The following is a 13,244-nucleotide window of genomic DNA, read 5'->3' on the forward strand; positions in this document are numbered from 1 at the left end:
TCCTGGGCTCAAGATTCTCCTGCCTCAGCCTTCTGAGTAGCTGGGACTATAGGTAAGCGCCACCATGCCCAGCTGATTTTTTCTATTTTTAGTAGAGATGGGGTCTCACTCTTGCTCAGGCTAGTCTTGAACTCCTGACCTTGAGTGATCCTCCAGCCTCAGCCTCCCAGAGTGGTGGTATTACAGGCGTAAGCCACTGTGCCCAGCTGGTCTTATTTTTCTATTACATATCATTTGCTTGAAATAAAGTATTTTTTTCTGGTCTTGTTTTTTTTTTAATTGATTTTTTTTTTTTTTTTTCCAGAGAGAGGGTCTTACTCTGTCATCCATGCTGGAGTACAGTGGTATGATCATAGCTCACTGTAACCTCCAACTCCCAGGCTCAAGTGATTCTCCTGCCTCAGGCTCCCAAGTAGCTGAGCTACAGGTCCAGGCCACCATGCCTGACTAGGTTTTTAAAATTTTTTGTAGAGCCAGGATCTTGCTATGTTGCCCAGTCTGGTCTCAAACTCTTGGCCTCCCAAAATGCTAGAATTACAGGCATGAGCCACCATGCCCAGCTCTATTCTTTCTGTAAAATAGAGATTCAATAGCAAAACAGGTACCAGAAATTAGCCCCTGAATCTTCCCTGGGGTTCTAAAAGGTAAATGATATATGTAAACATGGTAAGAAAGAGAATATAAAAATTATTGAACAGGAAGCTGAATTACGTTAAGAATAATTACTAATACTTGTATTTATTATTACCACAAACAAAATGAAAAGTATCATTTTTTTTACAACTTCTAACCGCTGAATGAAGAACCATCTTTTCTGTCATGTGTGAATTGTGAATTATCCAAACTTTGCCCAAAATTTGGATATTCAATCATCATTTAAAAAAACACTTATTAAGGACTTTCCTATGTACTCAATATTATAATTGTCAGTATGTTATATATGGGAAAAAATAATATCCACTGCCTTTTGAGAAGTTTGGAGGAAATTTGGCATAAATTTGTGTCAAACAAATCTGGATGTTTCCCATCTCTGCACTTATTAGCTGTGGGACCTTAGGCAAATTAATTTCTGTAAGTCTCACTTTCCTCATGTGTACCAAGGAGAAAAATAATGGTAGTTCATACCTCACTTGGTTATTGTGAATATTAAATGAGATGACCCATTTTACATGTACTGTATTACAGTGGCTGATACATAGAAAGTAATCAATAAATATAAATTATTAAAAAAAGAAGTGTGTATAAGACAAAAAACATTCAATTAGTAGAAGAATGCGGAATGTCTTAATTTGCTTAAACAAAACAATATCATCTCCTTACTAGGCAGTTCAAATAGGAAATGTGATGATTTGTTTTGTTTTCTCCCAGAGTTGTGAGAAATATTATAGAAAGTCAAAGAACAGTAAGCTTCCTGCACTGATACTGTGAGAACACAGAAACTGAGATTAAGGAGTGCAATGCAGAAATGCACTTCTTTTCAGCTTAATGCCTGTACTTGCTGAGAAAACATACCCTGCTTCACCTGGGGTTAAACACTCAGAAATGTTTCGTACCTGTCACTAGTACCTGTCAAGTATGTGGGCATATAGGTAGAGTCTCTAAAACAGTCAGGTGAAGAGGGGGTTTAAGGTAGGCAGGAGGATATTAAGCACCACTCCCCTCCATCCCTAAGAGAATGGCAAGAATGTCTGGCAGGTGGCAGAATGAGCAGCTGTGTGACAACACTGTGGGGAGCTGGGAAGGCCATACCTTTTGGGAAAGCATGTTGCATTGTCTCCTGCCATGTGTGGTATTCAAATTTCCCACATTCTTTGCTGTCTTCCACATCTTTTGGTATCTTTTTATCAACCATCTTATTAACAATCATGTAGCCCACATTCACACATATTGTCACCATTGGCTGAAACTAAGCTGTAGCAGTTTATCCATTTAGTTGGGTGCATAGCTCTCTTGTTTGTTACACTGCCCACAACTCCCTACTGTCTTTCCTTCCTGGCCCATATGGCATTTAGACCATGTTTGGCAGTGGTAACAAATTGGGAGTTTCTTAGTGGTCAGTTCATATATAGATTAGATACTTCCACCCCTACTCTAAACACCAAAAAAGCAGTCAAGAAGCTCAGATATTTCTCAAATGCCTATCTGAGTAGATGAATTTCTATCATTTCATCCAAAGAAGGAGATGACTTAAAGGAGAAGGAGAAACTCAATATCCAGCTTAAAAAAAAAAATCTCTGACAGGACTGCAGTCTAAAGGTACCCTATTCTGAAACACTCTTAGAAATGGAGAGTAAACATTCTGCTTTTACACAACTCTGCATCTGCTTTGAAACTCACACAACATTGGTTTCTTTCTTTTCTCTGGTATTTTCACTCTACTCTTACTGATCTTGTTTTTTTAAAGATGTAAATTTACTGGGCAGGACTGTTTAGATATAGCTAGTGTCTAATTGAAAGTTTGGGGCAATAGCTAGCACACTGCAACTATTTAACTGCTCTGTAATCATATCTCTAAAATGCTCTGAAGGCCTCAGATATTATATTAAATAGCACTATTAAATATGCATAAATGAGGATGGATTTTTCAATTAGTAAATGTAAAAGTATTAGAATTTAGTATAGGAAGATAATTTTTTCGTCTTGCTCACAAAGTAATCACTTCTACTTTCCCAGATGGTTATTATACACAGGATCAAATTCAGAAAGATTATTTTTAGCCCATATAAAAATATTTTCTCTTATTCTAAAATGTTAGCAATCTTTTCTGTTGCACAAAACAGTTTCAGGTTTGTTCCCTTTATTTCTTTTAAATTTACAGATCCTGCTACTAATTCCTTGACTTCTGGAATAACTAATACCTCAAATGTGAAATTTATTTGCAAATTTTCAAGGCCAGAATTCACATCATTCTTAACATGACATCAAGCCAAAACTGAAGGAAAAACTGAAGGATTTTTATGTAAATCATCAAAGCTAAAATTCCATATTTTAACCTTAAACTTGAATCAGCAATGATTTTTACTGCTGTTTCCTTTCTTTTTTTTTCACTAGTTATTCTTTTGAAGTTGAATCAGAGAAATGTGCTGAACATGTGCACTGATTGCAAGCAACTGCATTTCTCAAAAGGAAGCACAAACACTTTCTCCCTTTACTTAGGTGGCCTTTATTTAACATTCTGAAGAATGATTATTGAAAAGTTCAAAGATCATATTTACATCTTTTCTAACAAAAAAGGAAAAAAATATTCATTTCATAACTAAGATAGCCAAAATTTCTTTCTGGCTAATCAGATAACTCCCAAGCTAGTTAAGAACTCCTCCTGGGACTTTATCTACTCTTCCTCAGAGAGTAGAACTGGTGTAGGCGAGGGTACCTTTATCTTACTGCATAGGTATGCAAACATTACCTAAAAAAATTGGAAGATTGACTTAATGAATTGAATGGTGAAATGAGAACATCTTTAGATATATTAAGAGCTAAGCAGGATACATATCACAAAAAGTTTCATTTAAGGTTTGCTTGGAATCTTTTATATTAGTCTATAAGTGAAACACAAATATTCAATGGGAACATCAAGCCAAGAGAATAAGACCATGGAAGAAAGGATAGTTTGGGAACTAGAACCAGTTCCTGATACTACATACAAATACAAAACAGATATATAAGATTTTTTTTTTATAAAACTGTGATTACATGTTTTTGGCTCAAAAGTATGCTTTCACATTACACATCTCATGTCTCATCCTTAAGCAAAGTTTGGTATAGAGGATATAGGATTTCTTTCTGTATCTTTAGTATCTTTATTTTTGTCTCTCTCCTAGCCTTACCAATTAAAATTCCATACCATCCTGTAAGAACTATGTTAAATACCTTCCCATCAATGACCCTCTCCTCAACAACTGAAATTAACCTGTCCTTTTCTGTTCCCCAGCATTTTATATTTACATTACCACCTAGCTGAAAGTAGACTTCTTGGGACAGCATTCTAAAAAGTCATTACATATAATAAAGTCCTCACAACCTTCTACAGCAAGAGTTTAAAAAGTCTGAAGTCAATACAAGACCTTTCTGGAAAATACTGGAGACTATACCATGCAGATAGTACAGAGGAGGATTGGAGACAGGGTTTGGCTAAAAGTCTCTTAAGTTAACATTATCTCACTCTTTTTAATAACTTCTGTTTATGGTTTCTTCTTCTTCCCCAGTGTCACATACCATCTGGTAAACATAGCAGCTGAAGACCCTGTTTGGTTTCTGTTCTATGTGTAGCACCAAGTCTCTGTCAAAGTAGACTTCATGGCTGTATGTCTGTAACAAAAATACAATCATATGGAATCTCTTTTTCAAATAACCATATTCACTACTGTGTCACTAAAATGCGACAGCACTTATGCTAGGGATCTTCAAACATACACTTAGGGGCAAAATAGTTGCCAGAAATAGGTTTATTTTTCATTATTTGTAGATACACAGATTACTAATGAAAAAACACTCTATAGAATATAGAGAATGAAAAGAACTCTGGATTCAATAGTCTAAATACCCAGATCTCATTGCCAACACTGCTACTATCTATCTCATTGTGTGACCGCGTGTGAGTTGCTAAACCTCTCAAGTTTTCCATTGATAAAATGAAGCCTGGATAAAATAATGTCTAGTGTTCCTTATAATTTTTAAATGCTGTAATAGTTAAAAGATCAGACAAACGGTTCCAAGAGTACCTGGAAACCCTACATGACTAGATATGATCTCTATTAAATAATTATGGAAATTTATTACAGTATACTTTAATTTTTTTAAAATGTTACCAAACTTGGGAGAAAATCAAAGACCGGAGTAAGGAAACAGCAGGAAAACACATAAAGTTTTATCTTTTTTTTTTTTTTTTGAGACAGAGTCTCACTCTGTTGCCCGGGCTAGAGTGAGTGCCGTGGCGTCAGCCTTGCTCACAGCAACCTCAAACTCCTGGGCTCAAGCGATCCTACTGCCTCAGCCTCCCGAGTAGCTGGGACTACAGGCATGCGCCACCATGCCCAGCTAATTTTTTCTATGTATATATTTTAGTTGGCCAGATAATTTATTTCTATTTTTTTAGTAGAGATGGGGTCTCGCTCAGGCTAGTCTCGAACTTCTGACCTCGAGCGATCCACCCGCCTCGGCCTCCCAGAGGGCTAGGATTACAGGCGTGAGCCACCGCGCCCAGCCAAGTTTTATCTTTAAGGCCACTGATAAAAGAGTATCCCCCTAGTGCCAAGAGGAGAAAGGCTTAAGAAGTACTCATTTTGTCCTGTGTATAGGACAATAAACTCACGTGGTCACGGCATACATGAATCTGGACTGACATGAACACAGTAACATCTGTTCTAATAAATGACACCTATAAAGAAAACTCTCACAACTTTGTATTCCATGGACTCTACTTACCACATCCCATGACTCCACTAGTGGAATGCTTTTAAGTAAGGTTCCATATTCATTACAGTGGAAATCCAAGTGAGCTTTGCCTTCAGCATCTATCTGAGTAACAGCTACCACGGAAAGCAAATCCAACTCATCTTCATAGTCCACAATTTTGAAAGTCTAGGAGATAGATAGATAAAATGGAGGGAAAGAGGGGCAAATTCCAGTTACTCAGTTAGGATTATTCCTACATTTGTAGTTTAACTATTCTATTGCTTACAAAAATACAGGAGAAGGAAGAATGAATGAGTGGGATAATAGGCAGAAATACGTCTCTACTTATATGTCTAGTAAAACATCAGTCCCAAGATTTTCAAGAGTTAAACTCTATCCTACAGATTTTGGCAAAAAGAACCAAGTCTATGTAGATCTCAGGCAAAATATAATGGAATTCTCTATAATGATAGCAAACAAGAGCTTCTCCAAATTAAAAAAAGGTATTCAGCTGCTGCCTCTGACATGTGTGTTCACTGATTCCTGGATTAGACTAAATATTAGTATATGAAGCTCAGTTCTGAAATCTGAAGACTGTTCACTGAGCTCTGAAAGTTCTCACACCAAAAAAACCCAAAAAACAAAAACAACCCCCCCCCCAAACCAGTCATTTCAAGAAGGGATAGCCTATCACATACTATTTAGGACTTTATTTTCTATCTTTTTTGTTTTTTTAATAAACCCTTTTTGGTTCCCTAGAGAAAGCAAAAATGGCTGTTTATACTTGAGGGAGTATATGAGAAACTAAAATCCAACCCACCGAATGCGACTGGGTCAAGAGAGGTTAGCTATGATAAAGAGAAAAACCACAGAACTCTATCTCAAGGAAGAAAACCTGGAACTCCAAAAACCTCATGGGAAGCAGATTAGCACTCAGCCATCCAGGGATGGACCACAGGAAAGCACACATTGGCTGAATGCCTGGCATCAACTTTAAAGACAGGCACAGCAAGTTTCTCTTAATCACCAAGTACTAATCTTTCATTTATGTTTGGTCAAACTGCTCTTTAATCCATTGACGTTTTCTGCCTTTATCATTTTTATTACCTGTGGTTCCTTTTTATTTACTTTTTTGCCTTCATCTTACCATGGTCAAATTTCAAAGGGTGACTTCTTACCTGTGTCAGTGATTTTATAGATTTAAGGCACAACTCCTTTCAACTTGTCCTTTATAGGCTAAAAGATTTTGCTTTTTAATTTCATGATATCGAGCATCTCTCTCTTTGCTACCACCTCTTCCCTCTTAATTATTCATGCTATCTTTCGGTAATTTTAGTACATCTTTCTTGAATATAGTTTTATATACAGAGGAGGGAATTTTCTGTTTTGTTGGGGACTCCCTCCTCAGACCTTCCTCCTCTGGCCCATAAACATTAACATATCCATGTCTAATAAGTAAAAAATAAGCCAAAAACCTAAAATTCATTAGGATATAACCCAGGAATTTTCTAATAAGAGATTTCCTTAGAAAGTATATATTTCCACAAAACAATAAGCTAATAGTGTTTTCAAATTATTTTAGTCCTATGAACCTTTCTGCAAACAAAATTTTATGAATAATTCCAACATGAAAAGAGAGGATAGTGGGGCTGCTGTGTTGAAATAGCACAATCCTATTCACTCAGCCTGTAGGGAACCCCTCAACCCCAACCTCTACCTCAGGCTCTGAGAAGCATTAATTTGAAACTCACAATGTAAGTACACACTGGTTTGGTTTGTTAGCTGTGGCTAAAGTAATACCTCTTGTTCTGGGTCATCATCCAGAAGGTGAAGACTTTTTTTTACCACCCGTCCAGAAGCTGTAACAGTGAATAAGTTTTCATTCTATCATAGGGAGAGAAATAAAAGGATATGAGAAGTCCTCTTATATGCAGTCAAAGACAAAATTATATTAACAAATTTGCTAAAACAAAACTAACCAACCCTATTCCAGCATCCACAATTCTTTCCTCAACTGAGAAAATCCTGAATCAGATTTCTCATCCTCCAGTTAGCAAAAAATACTTTAGTAAAGTCTTTAATGAATGAAATACCAGAATAGGCAAAAAATAAATCAATTAATTAAAAGGTTATATATTTGCTGCTGCTTTGCCCTTCTGACCTTTGCCTTAGTACAGCACATTTTAGAAATTTCCCTCCCCATCATTTTCTTTGTGTTCTTAATATATACACTAAAGGAAAAGTACCATATGGACTTAAAATATGGTATGTGATTTTTAATGAATTTATATATACCCCAACTAACTATAAGTTTATATAATTAATTAGATCCAAAGGTTGATAATTCAACAATAAAACTTGAAAGAGAAATAAGGATAAGATAAATTCAACATAATCAACTGTCTTCAAATCTCATGTACACACGGCTAACACTGGCTACCCACGTAGAGGAAATGCATAGACTTTTATAGGGTTGTGCTGTTGTTTTCAGCCATATTTATTTTCTTTAATTTAAAAAATTTTTACATAGAAAAGGTATAGTAAAATGTTTTCAGCTACATTCAAATGCAAATATATATGCATGTTATATTGTCACATAGAAAAACAGTGATATACAAAGGATTTTAAAGTACTCCAGACTTACTTTGTTCTCCCTGTTGGCCAAAATGACAAAATCTTCAGAGATCTGATGCTGAAAACTATTACTTTCTATTTCAGTTAGCTTTAAAACTCTAAAAAGGAATAAAGGATTTTGAGAACTAAGACTTCAAAACACCATCAAAGCGCCAAGGTCGAACTACTGAAATGAAACTCAACAAATAAAAATTAAAGTAACAATACTGAGTTAGTTCTCTTCTCCTCCTGATTAGTCTGCAATACTAATGTACGATCACTAAAAGTCCATAAACTCCTTCAAATTCAGAGATTGTGTTAAACAGAAAAATGTAGTAACGGTGACAACAGGTGCAACTGAAGTAGGCAATGAAATAGCTTGCTCAGGCCTAAGTCATCTTCCACGCTGGCTTAATGCAAATTACTCTGAAGAATCTCATCTCTGCCACCCTGCAATAGGTCTTTAACATTTCAGCTTTCACAATGGCATTATAATAGATATTTGCATTTTTATTTCTGAAGACAGAATGAGATATTTATGAACAACACTTAGAATTAACTATGAGAGTGTATCAGCAACTAAATCTAAACTAAGAGAGTTTTCATGATAGAGTAATATTTAAAAACCGCAAGTGACTATACTTTTTTCTTTGGATTAGTCATATTTAAAGATTTGGGTTTTCTGAGTGCCAATGGATCAAGCTTATTAAGGAAGAGAAAATAAAATAATCTGCTCACCACCCACGCAAATCTGTTCACATCATTAACAAAGCTTCAAAAGCACAATGTTTTCTAAGCTCAGTCTCAAATGCAGGCAAAGAGAACAGCAGAGAGAAGCAGCTACTGTGACCAGGGTGAGCTAGAGGCATCAGAGTTAACAGAGACAAAGAAATCAGATAATATTTTAAATTACTCAATAAGTTATCTTAATTAGTGCCAATACTTAAAAGTGCCTATCTTTTCAAACCTGGCGAAAGGGCACACACTCTTGTGTGCCTTATTTTCTTAAACTCAAACTAATATGGGTGGTAAAAAGATAGGTGGTAATAAACATTAAAAGTAAGGCTTAATGAAGCTGAATCATAGTTTGTTTTATAAAAGTTAATTTTATTTACCAAATGCTTTCATCCTCCTTCATAATAGATCCAGAAAGGTAGACTGATGATCATGAAGTGTACTAAAGAATAAAGAAGGCAGATGCTTCCCTTCTTATTCAATAAGTACTTACTGAGCATCTACTTAGTGCTGGGATTATAGGTGTCAGCAAAACATACTCTTTCCCTGTCATCAAGGAATTTACAATTACAGACTGAGATATTTAGACAGATAATCACACAAATAATTACTTAAAATTGTTCCAAGTGCTACAGAGGAAGATTACACAGTGGGAGCAATAAAAGTACAATGGGCAAGCAAATCTAACGAGGTATCAGGGAAGGTCTCTGTGAAAAAGTGACATTTAAGCTGGGCCATAAATTATGAATAAAAATTAGGCAGAAGAACAGGTAGGGGAAACGGACTCCTAACAGAAGGAATAGGTCCTCAGCTTTCTGAAAAGACAGTATGGCTAAAGTTAATGGAGTGGGAGGAGGGTCTTTCAGACCATGCTGACTATGTTGGTCTTTATCCTAAGAGCAATGAAAAGCCATAAAAAGATTAAAGCAGAATTCACTTGCTTAGGTTTTTGTATTTGTCCATGTTTTTAAGAATCATTCTAGCTGCTGAGAAGAAAACAGAGTGGATTCTGGAAGCCCTGAAAGTAGGCTATTACTATAGTTAGCTAGTGATAACAGTGGCCAAAGGCAGAAATAGGCAGAGTTAGTGTATATGTATATATGAGACAGAGAGAAAAAGGGAACACATGTGAGTGTTTAAATGTATATATACTGATGAAAGACAAGGTGTTAAGAAGGTGTCAAGAATGATTTGGGATTTCTGGCATGACCTTAGATGAGAGGTTTGGGCTAGTATATAAATTTTGGAGTTTTGGTGCATACATGATTTTTGAAGTCAAGGGAATAAACAGAATCATGCAGAAAGGGAATGCTGAGTGAGAAGAGAAGAGGGCCTAACTCCTGAGGACATCCAACAATTAAACTCCTGGTAGAGGAGGAAGAGCATGGAAGGATACTAAAAGACATAGTTGAGAGAGGGAGGAAAATATTTAGGAGAACTGTAGTGTCAGGGAAGCCAAATGAGTGTTTCAAGGAAGGAGAGGTCAACTTGTAGGAGATGTGTGTGTCCTGAATGCAAACAAAGTTAAACAAGGTTTACTTCAAACAATCCAATACCATTCCTCTGTCAAAGCTGTCTTTCAGAACAAAGACAAATCATCTTCTTTCTTATTAATCCTAGAGAATTAAGACTTGTTAAGGAAGCGCCAATCTGTAATTCCCTTTCATTTACATATCACCCACCAAAGAACTTCTTCAAATATAGTATTTATAAACAATAATGATGGAGCTGAAAAATATTAATAAATAAGGTGTTCTAGTTGCCAGTCTCTGAGGAAGCACCCTACAACAAGCTTATTATTTCCATAACTGGCTCAATAGGCAGCAAAAATAAAGATGCCAGTAAATGCTGCCAAAAGCTACCTTTAAATTTAAAGTGCTAATGAAATTACTCACTTGACTTGATTTGGGCCAACATGTATTATTCTACCAGAAGCATCAGGATGGAAATAGATCCAGTCAGATTCTAGAGAACAACACTCCATTTCTTGGATCCCGTTTTTTGCCTGAAGTTGAAAAAAAAAATTGAAGACAAAGATTAAAGGAAAACGAAGTAATTTTTAAAATCTAACAGTGATAGATCAGTAACTCAAATGTACATGGAAGAAAATATTAACCAGTTGAACTGGGATGTATGTGAGGGCTGAATGAAGATATTCAAATTTGAGAAATTTAGAACACTTAAATTCAGAAATTTCATGGATTTACTTTGTACCAGACATTGTACTTCACAAATAATAATAACACAACAGTTACCACATCTCAAGCATCTACTTTGTGTCAGGAACTGCAACAAATGCTTTATAGTCACTATTTCATTTGATCTTAATAACACTCAAAGTAAGTATCGTTACCTGCATTTTACAGATAAGGAAACTATTAATAACACACAAAGAAAATAAATCATTTGCCTAATGTTTTGAATCTAGTAAACAGCAGATCTGAATCCCAAGTCCATGGACTTTTCATTTTAAAACTCTGCCACAATTATGCACATGTAGCTCTCCACAATTTCTTCCTCCCTACCCCATCCCCAGCAACCTGTCAGTTAGAAGAGCTGGTAACAGAAAAATAAACATGTAACCAAACCTACAGTCTCAGACATGGGTCACACAATCTCCTTGGTTAAGTCAAATGTTAAACTCTAATATCTGAAGAAATGGTCTAACACTACTTAGCATTTAAGGCAAAAAGAGAGATCTCACTGCAGTATATTTAGACATTAAAATGAATAAAACTATGATATGTGATCACACATGTACACAAATGCTTTACCTTATACACAGGAGCACTGGGAACTAGCACCAGCTTGGATACATTAACTTCACTGGCTTTATCCAAGCTATTTAATTTCTTTCATTTCTCCAATGTAAAATGAAATGATACCATCTTTCCTATTAGATATTCACAAAAGTTTCGCAATATTAAGGCTTTTAAATTCTGTTAGCATATATTGACAGGCTACTATGTTCTAGGTATCACTCCAGGCATTCATACCTGATGTGAATTAAACATAATCTCTGCCATCAAGAATCTTATAGTGCCGGGCGAGGTAGCTCACGCCTGTAATCCTAGCACTCTGGGAGGCTGAGGGGGGTGGATCGTCTGAGCTCAGGAGTTCGAGACCAGCCTGAGCAAGAGCGAGACCCCATCTCTACTAAAAATAGAAAGAAATTATATGGACAGCTAAAAATATATATAGAAAAAATTAGCCAGGCATGGTGGCGCATGCCTGTAGTCCCAGCTACTCGGGAGGCTGAGGCAGAAGAATGGCTTGAGCCCAGGAGTTTGAGGTTGCTGTGAGCTAGGCTGACTCTACGGCACTCTAGCCCGAGCAACAAAGTGAGACTCTGTCTCAAAAAAAAAAAAAAAAAAAAAGAATCTTATAGTGTGGGGGGAGGTAGAAAGATAAACAGAAAATAATACAGCAGTGTAGAAAACGAAGTAATTGAGCCAAGCACAGGATATTATCAAGTACCCAACTCAAGTGAATAGAATTTTGGGAGGAAAAACAGCTTCAACTGAGCCTTAAAGGATAAGCAGAAAACAGCCAGGAAGAAGAGATGACAAAATCAAAAGCACAGAAATGTTAATCCAAATAGCATGTATGCATATAAACACGAGTAGCAGATAAAATCAAATTGAGAAGTACAGTGTCTAGCCATAGTGCTACATCGTAAGTGCTCTGTACACAATATAAAAAATTTTGGAATTTTATACATTTTATGTATTCAATTAGTGAATGAGTTTCAATTTTTCAAGAACTTTTATGTATCCTAATTATTTGCAACAGGAATGTTGGTATTAAATTTTACATATAAGAAAATTAATACAATTAAACATCTTGGTTGTAACCGTTGAAATTAATGTGCCCATGATGGTATTAGCTCCAGCTACTCCTTTGTTTAATATAAAACATGTACATACTATAAACATCTTTCTTCAGGAGACTGTTCTCTTTATTATATCTAAATATAATACACACAATATATCATCTCTCTTAATGTTAAATACTAGGCATCTTTATTACCAGTTCCTATAGTTTTTATTATTTGCTCAAATGCTAGATTTTAAAGCTCAGTTTAATAAAGAAAGCCATGAGGCCGGGTACAGCAGCTCATGCCTGTAATCCCAGCACTTTGGGAGGCTGAGGTGGAAGGATCACTTGAGGCCAGTTCAAGACCAGACTGAGCAACACAGTGAGACTCCCATCCCTACAAAAAATTAAAAAATTAGCAGGGCATTGTGGTGCATGCCTGTAGTACCAGCTACTTGAGAGGCTGAGGCAGAAGGAGCACTCAAGCCCAGAAGTTAGAAGTTGCAGATGCCACTGCATCCTAGCCTGGGCAATAGAGTGAGACTCTGTTTAAAAAAAAAAAAGAAAGCCATGAAACATTTTCTGAAATCTTAAGTTTGGCTGCTTTTGTGTTTCTGGGTTATCCATTCTTCTGACTGACAGGTGAGGAAGTTATAGGCATATATATCATAAAAGCAATGTCACCG

The 13,244-nt window shown here is 36.1% G+C and overlaps 1 protein-coding gene across 5 annotated transcripts in view; it reads right to left on the reverse strand.

Annotated features, from left to right (window-relative positions):
- Positions 1-511: 511 nt before the first annotated feature.
- DCAF17 (DDB1 and CUL4 associated factor 17) overlaps positions 512-13,244 on the reverse strand; it is a 42,215-nt gene continuing 29,482 nt past the window's right edge. For all 5 annotated transcript variants that reach the window (XM_045558918.1, XM_045558917.1, XM_045558920.1 and 2 more), the window contains 5 exons: positions 10,638-10,747; positions 8,039-8,126; positions 7,195-7,278; positions 5,425-5,580; positions 512-4,308 (listed from right to left, as the gene is read on the reverse strand). In XM_045558918.1, the coding sequence (XP_045414874.1) occupies positions 4,168-4,308; positions 5,425-5,580; positions 7,195-7,278; positions 8,039-8,126; positions 10,638-10,747 (579 nt within the window). In that variant the 3' untranslated portion in view covers positions 512-4,167. The remainder of the gene's footprint in view (positions 4,309-5,424; positions 5,581-7,194; positions 7,279-8,038; positions 8,127-10,637; positions 10,748-13,244) is intronic.

The sequence above is a fragment of the Lemur catta genome, chromosome 8, assembly GCF_020740605.2.
Source record: "Lemur catta isolate mLemCat1 chromosome 8, mLemCat1.pri, whole genome shotgun sequence".
Taxonomy (NCBI): Eukaryota; Metazoa; Chordata; class Mammalia; order Primates; family Lemuridae; genus Lemur; species Lemur catta.